This window comes from Budorcas taxicolor, chromosome 6 (assembly GCF_023091745.1).
Source record: "Budorcas taxicolor isolate Tak-1 chromosome 6, Takin1.1, whole genome shotgun sequence".
NCBI lineage: Eukaryota > Metazoa > Chordata > Mammalia > Artiodactyla > Bovidae > Budorcas > Budorcas taxicolor.
Genome location: NC_068915.1, coordinates 61,359,661 through 61,374,292, shown reverse-complemented (window position 1 = coordinate 61,374,292; position 14,632 = coordinate 61,359,661). Strand labels below are relative to the sequence as shown.

Sequence of the window (14,632 nt, the reverse complement as noted above, 5' to 3'; positions counted from 1 at the left end):
GGGGTCATCACATTTAAAAGAAATGCCAAAGCTTGACAAATGCAATCTAAGAAAAATAGTATAAATTCCATATGCCTGTGCAATCTTCTGTAGTTTCCAGCATTCTCAAAAAGTTATCAGATTTAAAACTTAAGCCATTTCCTCTAGATGGTGTAATTTTACCAAAAAGCATTACCCAAAGTACAGGATAATTAAGGTTAACACACTGAAGTCATATACCTAAAATTCAAATCTAATGCCATTTTGTTGTTCTGGGTTATTTGGTGTGTAGGAGGATGTATGCAGATATAAATTTATTTTTTAAAAAACTTGAAGGTTTTCCAATCTGATTCTATCTTACAGTTTCCTAAGTATATGTTCAGGAATCTCCCTCTTTGGAACTGAATATTACTGGCCACTAACATAGTCCACTTAAAAATAGATCTCTACTCCTCATCCTCTGCTGTGGTCTGAGAGACATGCCACCTTCCATAGTCTGGGGCCTGTTACTTACAACCAGGACTGAAAACAAGTATACTTCGTCTTTGCTAGTTTCCAGATTTCAGCTTAATACAAAGAGAAGTAATGGCCTTAACTGACCTCTTCTCTGTCCAACATTAGATATTATCTTAAAGAAAGAGGATAAAATTCACTGATTTCAAAATTCAAATTTGACTCTCATTTAAAAGAAAACAAAGACCAGTGTTGTTATACCTTAAATTCCTAGACAGGCTGTACTTCTTTATGTCAAATTTCACTTAAACTTTAAAGTATCAGTGCAGGACAAGACCAGGAAGAAAGGACAGAAACATAACCTTCAATTAGGTATTACTTCAGTCAAGATCAGATTAGAAAAGTGAAAGAAGTATCAGGGATTGGCTTCTTTCAGGGAGTCCTTTAAACAAAATCTACCATTTGGAATAACTATTGCACATCAACTTGAGATTTTTTTCAATAAGTTAATATTCTTGTCTAGCTATGTGATATTTTTCAGAGTAATTGTACTAGGAGGAAATTGGATATAATTTGGTACCTTTCCATATGGCACTGACATGGATAACAAAATGGCAGGTGGGAAAGGGGAGGAAGGCAGACATAGAAAATATAGAGTGAATTATAATGGGTAAAAAAAGTTTCTTAAAAAGGGTGAAGAATTTGAAACTGTAAGAACAAATTGTGGGTGTACACAGGTATATGTATAAAAGAGTTTTATATCTTAAAAAATAAAACTGGAATGTTATTTCACTTAAAATGTACAGCATGCAAAATGCTTTGTAATGGTAAAAAATGTACAGCAAACTAGATTTGCACCATTTTCCAGTAAATGACAGTTCTGGGTCAAAAAATTACCACTACAAACCCTTTAATCAAATGTTTATTTTTTGCTTCTGGCATTACAGTTTGCTATAATTGATAAACTTCAATCTAAATAAGTTTATAGACACTGACCTAGGTCCTTAAACACCCCCGTATCTAGCAGAGAGAGTATTCATCCAGCCATCACTCTTGCATGGACAATGCTCATCGGTCCCTGAACAATTTAAAGTGCATGTGAACTGGTTTGATGAATGGAGAGACACAGCTGTAGTTTTGCACTAAGTTTTTAATTACTGAATTGCATGTTTTTTCACCTTGATACTTTATGATCATTAGAAAGCTACTTACATAATTTATAATCATACTTTATGCTAAATGCCCATTTGTAACTGCAAGAAACTCCTGTTATACTATTGACTATGACATTAAATAAAGTCATGGTCACAAGTTTCTGTATTAGAGGTTTACATCTCTATCTCTGAAAGCAAGAAATATCACACAGTTCAGATGTACATAAGTAGTGCCTCTTTTAAAATAAATTAAAAATAAAACGCTGTGGTGTCTGCAAAATTATAAATATTTCTAGTCCACTTTACAGAATGTCAGAATGCTTATAAATGCATTATCTCCTAGTAAATGCACACGGCAGCACTGGAGCCAGTCAAAAACAAACACTAAAAACCAGTCATCACACTGGCCCATGGAAACATCTAGAGTTATACTTCCTACCATTAGAAAAATTGAACTAAATAAGGAAAAAAAACAAAGGAGAGAAAAGAAATTTTACAAAATGGCAACTAGCATGACCTACAAGAGTGTACTGAAGTTATCTTCCTTCAATTTAGTAACAAAGTCCTACTGGAATGAACATTTATGGATAACTAAGTTATTAGGACAGTGTTCCTCTTAGTGCTCAGGGCAAAAATACAAGCTATGTCGAAATAATTTCTACATTCTATAAGGAAAGACAGACTTTGAAAACGGAGTGACTGTTTTAAAAACCAGAATACAAGATTTAGCCAGAATGTTCAAGACTGACAGGTTTTGATGGAGTGAAATCTTCACTGGCAACAAAATAAAAAATCTGAATCTTATGGATGCTGCTTATTTTTACCCATGTGAAGGAAGGAAACATGATTGCAGGTACAACACACACTGACAGGCTAAAATAAGAAATTATGAACAATTTAAGTAACTAAAACGTTTCCCATTGAAACATAAAAACATGATTTCCAAATTGATTCAACTTGTAATATGTCTCTTAGAAGAAGCTGTTGTAGTTCTATGGACTGTTGAATTGCCCTTTTCATATAAATACTTCCTCCATCTTCAAATAAACGGCTTCTGAATGGCAATGACTCCCTCAGGGTGGGAAAGTAGTCTTCGCAAACTTGGTTCCAAGGTGATTCATCCCATCAAGTCTATAGTATCTCTAAATCTACATGTCTAACTTCAGGATTTCGTTTCTGGAAGGAAAAAAAATCACCGTTACATTATTAATAGCAAAAGACAATCTTCTATTTCCTTTATTCCTTTTTATCAATTTTATTTACTTAGATGCACCATATGGCATGTGGGATCTTAGTTCCCCAACCAGGGATCATTACCCATGTGCCTCCAGCATTGGAAGCTCAGAGTCTGAAACCCTGGACTGCCAGGAGAGTCTCTCTTTTTATTTCTTTTGCTCCCTAAAGCCAATGAAAACACCTGGTCAAACTATTTCGCTATAGCATAGTATCAACAGAAATATTTACATAGGGAAAAACACAAGATCAACAGACAATGACCAATTATACACTATAAACACTAACAGTAAGTAGTCCAACCTCCCTGAGTTTTGTCCGTATGTTCATTAACACAAAAATGAATTAAGAATCTAGTACATGCAAAGTATTGCAAAGCAGGACAAATACTCTCATTTGTGGTGAAAATCACTGCAGAACAATAATAATCAGAATTAAGCTGATATTAACTTATTTTACATATTCCAGTAACAGTCCACATAGTCTTGATCTAAGACTGTTCTAGAAAGTAGAGCTATGGTTATTAAATAAGACTCTGCTTCTGACTCTGAGGGACTTCGTTTAGTCAGAGGCAAGTATATGAATAACCTTTATGAGTTAAAGCATTATAACTAGTAACAATAATCAGTTAACATTTAATGAGCAGTTACTCTTGTCTCAAACACTGTGCAAGAGGCTTCATGGAATAATGTGCGCTTTAAAACTATTATAATAACCCAATTATTTCCATTTTACATATGGGAAAACTGAAGGTTAAAGAAATTAACTAACCATCCAAAGTCACACAGCTAGTAAGTGATGGAGGCAAGACAGATTTCCAGGCCGGACTCCAGACCCCAAAGCTCCTAACTATTTTCATGTACTAAATAATGATTCTGGTTACAATAACATGAGATCTATTACGTTCATTCATGAGATCCAGAAGGAATTCACTGAGGATGTAGTATCTAACCTAGGTTTGAATACAGTGAATTTTCCAGACAGATGAGGAAAAGGGTCTAGACAGAAGAAACAACACGAACTAAGTCAGAGAGCCTGCTGACTCTATGCTATGATCAGCACAGAAACTGCAAAAAGGGAGGGTTAGTGATAAGACTGGAAAGATAAGCAGAAGTCAGATTGTAGAAAAATCTAAAGAAATTTCAACAACAAAATTTATTATAGGCCTAGACTGTAGCAAGCACTGAAGCATACAACAATGAACAAGAAACAAACAGCGCTTGACCTGAAAGAACTTATCTTTAGTGAGGAAACACACGTTAAATAAGCAGACATTGTAATGTTATGCTACTACAGAGCAAGGTAAGATTCGGGAGGATTTTCCCACTATGGATATGATACATAACACAAGAACTTTCCTTTGACTTGAGATTAATTGTACCTTATGACCACCTTCTCCTCCTCTCCTCCTGCAGGAGAAGGGGACGACAGAGGATGAAATGGTTGGATGGCACCACCAACTCAATGGACATGAGTTTAAGTAGACTCCAAGAGTTGGTGATGGACAGGGAGGCCTGGCATGCTGCTGTCCATGGTGTCACAAAGAGTTGGACACGACTGAGCGACTGAATTGAACTGATGACCACCTTAGCTATGCTTCCCTCATAGCTCAGTCTGTAAAGAATCTGCCTGCACTGCAGGAGACCTGGGTTTGGCTTCTGGGTCAGGAAGATCCCCTGGAGAAGGAAATGGCAACCCACTCCAGTATTCTTGCCTGGAGAATCCCATGGACAAAGGAGCCTAGGAGGCTACAGTCCATGGGTTGGCAAGAGTTGGACACAATTTAAGGAACTAAACCACCACAACCACATTAGTCAGGGATATTTTCACCTAAAAGTGTAGGCAAAATGTGGCTTCTTGGTTTGAAAGACTTATATAACTCAAAAACATCAGATAATTCAGTCTATTAATGATTTCAGTTCGGTTCAGTCGCTCAGAGTGTCCAACTCTTTGAGACCCCATGGACTGCAGCATGCCAGGCTTCCTTGTTCATCACCAACTCCCGGAGCTTGCTCAAACTCATGTTCACTGAGCTGGTGATGCCATCCAACCATCTTATCCTCTGTTGTCCCCTTCTCCTCCTACCCTCAATCCTTCCCACATCAGGGTCTTTTCAAATGAGTCAGTTCTTTGCATCAGGTAGCCAAAGTATTAGAGTTTCAGCTTCAGCATCAGTCCTTCCAAAGAATATTAAGGACTAATTTCCTTCAGGATTGAATGGTTTGTTATCCTTGCATTCCAAGGGATTCTCAAGAGTCTTCTCCAATACCATAGTTCAAAAGTATCAATTCTTTGGTGCTCAGCTTTCTCTATAGTCCAACTTTCACATTCATACATGACTACTGGAAAAACCATAGCTGTGACTACATGGACCTTTGTCGGCAAAGTAATGTCTCTACTTTTTAACATGCTGTCTAGGTTGGGCATAGTTGTTCCTCCAAGGAGCAAGGGTCTTTTATTTTCATGGCTGCAGTCACCATCTGCAGTGATTTTGGAGCCCAGAAAAATAAAGTCTTCACAATTTCCCCATCTATTTGCCATGAAGTGATGGGACCAGATGCCATGATCTTAGTTTTCCAAATGTTGAGTTTCAAGCCAACTTTTTCACTCTCCTCTTTCACTTTCATCAAGAGGCTCTTTATCTTTAGTTCTTCTTCACTTTCTGCCATAAGGGTGGTGGCATCTGCATATCTGAGGTTATAGATATTTCTCCTGGCAATCTTGATACCAGCTTGTGCTTCATCCAGTCCTGCATTTTGCATGATGTACTCTGCATATAAGTTAAATAAGTTAACTAAGCAGCGTAATAATATACAGCCTTGACATACTCTTTTCCTGATTTGGAACCAGTCTGTTGTTCCATGTCCAGTTCTAACTGCTGCTTCCTGACCTGCATACAGATTTCTAAGGAGGCAGGTCAGGTGGTCTGGTATTCCTATCTCTTTCAGAATTTTCCACAATTTGTTGTGATCCACACAGTCAAAGGCTTTGGTGTAGTCAATAAAGCAGAAGAAGATGTTTTTCTGGAACTCTCTTGCTTTTTCGATGATCCAACGGATGTTGGCAATTTGATCTCTGGTTCCTCTGCCTTTTCTAAATCCAGCTTGAACATCTGGAAGTTCATCGTTCACGTACTGTTGAAGTCTGGCTTGGAGAATTTTGAGCATTACTTTGCTAGCGTGTGAGATGAGTGCAATTGTGCAGTAGTTTGAGCATTCTTTGGAACTGCCCTTCTTTGGGACTGGAATGAAAACCTTTTCCAGTCCTACAGCCACTACTGAGTTTTCCAAATTTGCTGACATACTGAGTGCAGCACTTTCACAGCATCATCTTTGAGGGTTTGAAATAGCTCAACTGGAATTCCATTCCACTAGCTTTGTTCACAGTGATACTTCCTAAGGCCCACTTAACTTTACATTCCAGGATGTCTGGCTCTAGGTGAGTGATCACACCATCGTGGTTATCTGGGTCATAAAGATCTTTTTTGTATAGTTCTTCTGTATATTCTTGCCACCTCTTCTTAATATCTTCTGCTTCTCTTAGGTCCACACCATTTCTGTCCTTTACTGCGCCCATCTTTGCATGAAACATTCCCTTGGTGTCTCTAATTTTCTTGAAGAGATCTCTAGTCTTTCCCATTCTATTGTTTCCCTCTACTTTTTGCATTGATCGCTGAGGAAGGCTTTCTTATCTCTCCTTGCTATTCTTTGGAACTCTGCATTCAGATGGGTGTATCTTTCCTTTTCTGCTTTGCCTTTAGCTTCTCTTCTTTTCTCAGCTATTTGGAAAGCCTTCTCAGACAACCATTTTGCCTTCTTGCATTTCTTTTTCTTGGGGATGGTCTTGATCACTGCCTCCTGTACAATGTCATGAACCTCCATCTATAGTTCTTCAGGCACTCTATCAGATCTAATCCCTTGAATCTATTTGTCACTTCCACTGTAAGGGATTTTATTTAAGTCCCAAATAGTCTAGTGGTTTTCCCTACTTTCGTCAATTTAAGTCTGAATTTGGCAATAAGGAGTTCATGATCTGAGCCACAGTCAGCTCCTGGTCTTGTTTCTGCTGATTGTATAGAGCTTCTCCATCTTTGGCTGAAAAGACTATAATTAATGATTTAATGGCTTCTAATTAAATCACATGAATGGTCAGTTGCATCCAACTCTTTGTGACCTCAATCATAATTAAGACAGTAGAATCCTAATATCACAATATGTGACAGTTACTCATCTACAAGTTCTGAAAATCATGCCTGATAAAGCTCATGAACTATATTGTTAACATTAACAAAATCATCAAAATTAAAACAAATACATTAACAAAATCATCTTTTTTTGAAGTGCTTCTGTTAATCTGATTACATACGTAGATTCTAAAAGATAGTAAAATAGTGATAAAAATGTTTCCCTTCAATTTGTCGTTTCTCATCAATTTTTAACAATACTAAATATTGATCAACATCAACTAAAGAAAATTCACTGTCTTCAACAAACTATAGATGTTAAAAATCATTAAACTGAAATCCTTGCATACAATTTTTAAAAATGTTTTGTGACAAAATGGGAAGTATGTATAAAGCCCTGTAGTTCCACACTGAAGTCTGATGTCACAAGGAAAGGAACCCCCATGAGTGCTTGAATTATGAGCTCAATCAGATGCTTTTTATCTGAACACCATTTTTACTTGTAAGAGTAACTAACAAACCATGGTTGTTAAAATCTGGTTATTTGGTAGGCACCCTCTTAGGAAATAAACAAAATAAGTCTACTGCAAGAAAAACGACTAATAGTATTTTGCTGCTAATAATAAAATGCAAGCTTTCAGGTCAAAATTAGGATGCTGAAAAACTCATATTCACCATGATGAGTCTGACAGCTTCCCAATATTTAGAAATGTATCAACATTTGAGTGATGTGCATAAATTCAATGAGACAGTATCTTCCAAATGACCAATTCATAATGGTAAAGAATCATGCATGGGCTAAAAGATGCCATCAGACACAGAACAAAGATAAGCTAACAGATTTTAATATAATAGTGTATAGGAGAGAACTTATTGTATCCAAAGAGACGTCTGACAGTTGCTCTTGCTACTGGGAGGTCATCTTCAGGCCCTTGGAAATCCTGCCTAATAATTATGTTTTTGTTTATCTTTGGCCACATGGTGGCTGCTGTATCTCCAGAAAGGGGTGGAGCTCCTTCACTAAAGGTGTCAGCTCTTCCTTATAGGGGCTGGAGATGAGAGATCGGCTACTCAAGCAGTCAACTACAGAGCCCTGAGAAAACTCCTGGATACCAAAGCTCAGCTGAGCTTCTCTGGTTGGCAGCACTCCATGCAAATTGTCACACAACATTATCATGAATGTAACGCTGTCCATGACTCCATGGGGAGAGGACAGTGAAACTCCAGGTTCAGAACTCTGCTCTATACACCTCTTCCTTTAGCTAGCTTTAATCTGTATCCTTTCACTGTAACAAACCATTCAGTGAGTTCTGTGAGTCCTCCTAGTGAATTATCAAACCTGAGGATAGTCGTAGAAACTCCTTGAACTTTGCAACTGGTGTCACAAATGAAGATGGTCTTGTGGACTGTGCCCTTTAACTTCAAACACTGTATGAAAAGTTCATTGAATGGTTTCATATTTTGCATCACAACTAAGCTTTAAGAGGTTACCAATTGCCAGGTTTTGATATAACATTCAAAGAGAATATAACAATTTATCTTTTTATATGAATAAATATTCTTAAATTTCTCAATTGTAATTTATAATTTGGTAAGTATCAATAAATATAACCTGCCAAAAAAGCTCAAGTCCTCAATAGTATTTAAGACAGTAGAATCCTAATATCACAATATGTGACAGTTACTCATCTAGAAGTTCTGAAAATCATGCCTGATAAAGCTCATGAACTATAATATTAACAATAACAAAATCATCAAAATTAAAACAAATACATTAACAAAATCATCTTTTTCTTGAAGTGCTTCTGTTAATCTGATTACGTACGTAGATTCTAAAAGATAGTAAAATAGTGATAAAAATGTTTCCCTTCAATTTGTCGTTTCTCATCAATTTTTAACAATACTAAATACTGATCAACATCAACTAAAGAAAATTCACTGCCTTCAACAAACTATAGATGTTAAAAATCATTTACAAGTTTTCATCACTGCAAATGATTAGAACTCAAATGTCAACAAATGACAATTTCAGAACACAGAGGTATTTTTAAAGGCAGTCTGGTTATGTAATATTTTAGTATAAAAAAGATACCTTCTAATGCTATCAACTGAACAGAAACAAAGAGAAAATATAAATTAATGTCAGATTAACGAAAGATGTACATATTTAAAGTCATTTTTTTTAACTTTTGAACAGAATCTAAAGTTTCCCCTTTACCTTTCTCTAAAAATATCAGAGGCCACTTTTTACTTAAAGACAAACCTCTGACTATTTTAGAAACTAAGCAATCAGTATAGAACAGCGGTTAAAAATACTGAATCTTAAACTAAATAATAAAGGTTCAAATCCCAAGTCCCCTGTTTCCTTGAGTATATCATCTAACTTCTCTAACATGGTCATTTTGTTGACCATAACTACCGATACGTTATGAGGTTACTGAGAAGATAAAAGCACACAAGTAATGCAATTAGCAAAGTGCCTGACACAGATAAATATTCAAACAATAGGTGATACTGTTAGCATATTATTCTTATAAATATATCTTACTTTCAGTTCCTTCTCAAGTCTATCTACTTCAGCTCCTAAAGTATCAATAATATTTTCTCCATGTTTAAGCATAAAGGTCTCTAGTTCTTCAGGAGTCTTCACTTCTTGAATTTCCTATAAAAGAAAACGATAACATAAAAACAAAATAAATTCTTTTAAAAAAATCATAGTCACACATTGATAATTTCTTTAAAAAAATTATAACAAATACCATTGAGTTTTATGAAATATGGAAACCTTTCAAGCCATAAGCCATGGACCACCTATTTCTAAAAAAAAAAAAATCAATTTCAGAAAAATTGAGTACAATGCTCCACAGAGGTAACACTGCAAAACCAGTGAGAAAAGAATGGACAAATCAGTAAGTAGTGCTGAGAAAATTATTTTTTAATAGGGAAAAAACCTAAACCCCTACCTTAGACTAATAAATAATTCCAAGTGGACTGAAAACCATAGGTATAAAAGCAAACCATAAACTTTTTAGAAGAAAAGAATATTTTATGATAATGGGATACAGAAGGGTTTCTCAATCAAGATAATAAAAAGCATTTCAAATTTGACATACAATTAAAAACTGCATTAAATCTTCTGTAAAACAACAAAGTGGAATGATAAATTACAAACTAGGAAGTTAGCTGCATATACGTAACTGAGGAAGGATTAGTACTCAGCATATTAAAAATAAAACATATACAAATCTGTCAAAATAAGAGAAAGTAAATGAACAATGAAGTAACTAGAGGAAATTCCAATGGTCAATAAATTTCTATGCTGATTATCCTTACTACTATCACGGAAATATCAACTAAATCAACAGGATACTATTTTATATCTATCATAATGACAAAATTTTTTAAACTGTCAATACAGTCTACCGAAAATGTGAAGCAATAGAAACTTTGCTACATTGATGATGGAAGTTAAACTGACTTACTTTGGAGAACAACTTGCCAATATCTAAGGGGACGACAGAAGATGAGATGGCTGAATGGCATCACTGACTCGATGGGCGTGAATCTGAGTGAACTCCGGGAGTTGGTGATGGACAGGGAGGCCTGGCGTGCTGCGATTCATGGGGTCGCAAAGAGTCGGACACGACTGAGCGACTGAACTGAACTGAACTTGCCAATAACTAACGAAGCTGAAGATATGTTCAGCCAATTGCTCACCTATTTTAAATCGAGTTATGTAATAGTGCCCTAAATTTCTTGCACATGTGCCCTAAAGTTTTGCACATGCAAACAAGGAAACGTGTATAAAAATGCCATCGTGGTGTTGTTTCCAATAGTTTAACACTGGGGCCAATATAACTTTTCATCAAATGGGGACTGGATAAATAAACTGCAGTATGTTCATTTATAAGATGACATATTATATAGCAAGTAAAAGTAAATTAATTAGGGTATAATATTAACATAAAACACACTGCTAAACAAATTATAGAGATAATCATATTATATCATTTATAACAATTTTCAAACACCTGAAGTGTTATTCTATCTTGTGCTAAGAAAAATATGTTGAAAAGTATAAAAATCTGAATGGAAATGAGAAGTACTAAATTCAAGACAATTGTTAGTTCTTGGGATGGGAAAAAAAGAATGAGATCTAGAAGGAGAAACAAGGGCTATAACTATTTCTGTAATGACTTCTTTTCGTTTTTTAAGATCTTACAGTCCTGGGTGTTCTTTGGAAGGACTGATGCTAAAGCTGAAACTCCAATACCTTGGCCACCTCATGCAGAGAGTTGACTCACTGGAAAAGACTCTGATGCTGGGAGGGATTGGGGGCAGGAGGAGAAGGGGACAACAGAGGATGAGATGGCTGGATGGCATCACCGACTCGATGGACATGAGTTTGAGTAAACTCCGGGAGCTGGTGATGGACAGGGAGGCCTGGTGTGCTGCAATTCATGAGGTTGCAAAGAGTCAGACACGACTGAGCTACTGAACTGAACTGAAGCAAATACAGTATGGTAAATGTTAATATTAGACAAAGGCAAGTGGTAACCTCTGCTCTACTCATTATACTATTATCTATAAATCTTCCTTTAAAGTACTCTTAATAAAAAAGCATGGATTCTGGAGTTACAGATATCTAAATTAATATCTGATTCCATATTATGGCTCTGAAATTTAGGCAAGTTATCTAATCTTCCTATGTCTGAATTTGCCTATATATAAAAATTAAGGGGCTTCCTTTGTGGCTCAGTGGTAAAGAATCTGCCTGCCAAAGCAGGAGATATGGGTTTGATCCCTGGCCCAGGAGGATCCCACATGACATGGAACAACTAGGCCCTTGGGCCACAACTATTAAGCCTGTGCTTTGGGCTTCCCTGGTGGCTCAAAGGTTAAAGCGTCTGCCTGCAATGCAGAGACCCGGGTTCAATCCCTGGGTTGGGAAGATCCCCTGGAAAAGGAAATGGCAACCCACTCCACTATTCTTGCCTGGAGAATCCCATGCACGGAGGAGCCTGGTAGGCTACAGTCCACGGGGTCACAAGGAGTCAGACACGACTGAGTGACTTCACTTCACTTTGGAGCCCAGGAGCTGCAATTACTGAGCCACGTGCTCCAACAGCCAAAGACCACAGACCTTAGAGCCTGTGCTCCATAAGAGAAACCACCACAATGAGAAGCCCGTGCACCACAACTAGAGTAGACCCTGATGCTGCAACTAGAGGAAAGCCCACAGAGCAATGAAGACCCAGTATAGCCAAAACTAAATCAATAAAAATTATCAAAAATAAAATAAAAATGAAAATATTATTTCTTCACCTCACAGGTTGTTGAGAGTAAATAAAATAGCATATATAAAATGTCTGGCACTAACAAGCACTTTAATAATAAATTACCTTTTCTGCTGTCTCCTTTGAATCACTCTTACACTAAACAAAGAGGTCTTTGCCAAATTTTTAGAGCCCTAAGAAGCCGAAACCTGAACTGACTTTAAGACTTACAAAGAAAAGCTTTTATTTTATTTACTCAGGAAGTAATTCTTCAACTCTTGACTATATAAGGAAAAAAAAAAACAAAAAATACACAAACTTACTTGTAGCATTTGGTCAAAATCTTGTTTTTCCAAATACGATCTCGTGACAACTCGTCCATCGAAATCCACTTCTGCCTTAAATCTCACTTTCCCTAATCCCAGGTCTGTGGCTTTAACATCATGAATTGCCCTGCAATTAATAACAACGCATACAAATTTATATACACATATACACATTATAGTGGCAAAAGTCTAGAATTTTTATTTTTTCCCAGCAGTATGAAAATGGATTAAGATAGCTTCCAGAGTGTTCACCATTAAGCACTACCTACCATTTTCCAAAAACTTGCTCGTTTAGCTTTTTCTTTTTTGGTATAATGCCATACAAAAGTGCAAACACTAGTATTTTATGGTAATTTTTATATACATTAATTACATAGTTTGTGGATTAAAAAATCAACTCTAAATTGCTTTTTACAATACTGTCATTTTATCTCATCATCTTTTTTTCAATAGCTTCTTTTTCACACGATGCTCAGAATACTGTATTAGAATGAGGTTAATAATAACTACCTAACAGGATGGATTATAGAGTTTTGCCAGGAGAATGCACTGGTCATAGCAAACACCCTCTTCCAACAACAAAAGGGAAGACTCTACACATGGACATCACCAGATGGCCAACACCAAAATCAGATTGATTATATTCTTTGCAGCCAAAGATGGAGAAGCTCTATACAGTCAGCAAAAACAAGACCAGGAGCTGACTGTGGCTCAGATCATGAACTCCTTATTGCCAAACTCATTTAAATTGAAGAAAGTGGAGAAAACCACTAGACCATTCAGGTATGACCTAAATTAAATCCCTTACGATTATACACTGGAAATGAGGAATAGATTCAAGGGACTAGATCTGATAGAGTGCCTGATGAACTATGGATGGAGGTTCGTGACGTTCTACAGGAGACAGGGATCAAGACCATCCACAAGGAAAAGAAATGCAAAAAAGCAAAATGGCTGTCTGAGGAGTCCTTACAAATAGCTGTGGAAAGAAGAGAAGCGAAAAGCAAAGGAGGAAAGGAACGATATACCTGTTTGAATGCAGAGTTCCAAAGAATAGCAAGGAGAGATAAGAAAGCCTTCCTCAGCAATCAACGCAAAGAAATAGAGGAAAACAACAGAATGGGAAAGACTAGAGATCTCTTCAAGAAAATTAGAGATACCAAGGGAATGTTTCATGCAAAGATGGGCTCAATAAAGGACAGAAATGGTAGGGACTTAACAGAAGCAGAAGATATTAAGATATTAAGAAGAGGTGGCAAGAATACACAGAAGAACTGATGGTGTGTGTGATCACTCACCTAGAGCCAGACATCCTGGAATGTGAAGTCAAGTGGACCTTAGGAAGCATCACTACGAACAAAGCTAGTGGAGGTGATGGAATTCCAGTTGAGCTATTTCAAATCCTAAAATATGATGCTGTGAAAGTGCTGCACTCAAAATGCCAGCAAATTTAGAAAACTCAGCAGTGGCCACAGGACGGGAAAAGGTCAGTTTTCATTCCAATCCCAAAGAAAGGCAGTGCCAAAGAATGCTCAAATTACCGTACAATTGCACTCATCTCACATGCTAGTGAAGTAATGCTCAAAATTCTCCAAGCCAGGCTTCAGCAACATGTGAACCGTGACCTTCCAGATGTTCAAGGTGGTTTTAGAAAGGCAGAGGAACCAGAGATCAAATTGCCAACATCCGCTGGATCATTGAAAAAGCAAGAGAGTTCCAGAAAATCATCTATTTCTGCTTTATTGACTATGCCAAAGCTTTTGACTGTGTGGATCACAATAAACTGTGGAAAATTCTGAAAGAGATGGGAATACCAGACCACCTGACCTGCCTCTTGAGAAACCTGTATGCAGGTCAGGAAGCAACAGTTAGAACTAGATATGGAACAACAGACTGGTTCCAAATAGGAAAAGGAGTATGTCAAGGCTGTATACTGTCACCCTGCTTATTTAACTTATATGCAGAGTACATCATGAGAAACACTGGGCTGGAAGCAGCACATGCTGGAATCAAGACTGCTGGGAGAAA

The 14,632-nt window shown here is 36.9% G+C and overlaps 1 protein-coding gene across 1 annotated transcript in view; it reads right to left on the bottom strand.

Annotated features, from left to right (window-relative positions):
• Positions 1 to 1,336: 1,336 nt before the first annotated feature.
• The window catches only part of SLC30A9 (solute carrier family 30 member 9), a 77,454-nt gene continuing 64,158 nt past the window's right edge, over positions 1,337 to 14,632 (bottom strand). Inside the window, exons 16-18 of the mRNA XM_052642037.1 lie at positions 12,602 to 12,731; positions 9,551 to 9,664; positions 1,337 to 2,762 (exon numbers count right to left, since the gene is read on the bottom strand). Of these exons, the coding sequence (XP_052497997.1) occupies positions 2,718 to 2,762; positions 9,551 to 9,664; positions 12,602 to 12,731 (289 nt within the window). The 3' untranslated portion in view covers positions 1,337 to 2,717. The remainder of the gene's footprint in view (positions 2,763 to 9,550; positions 9,665 to 12,601; positions 12,732 to 14,632) is intronic.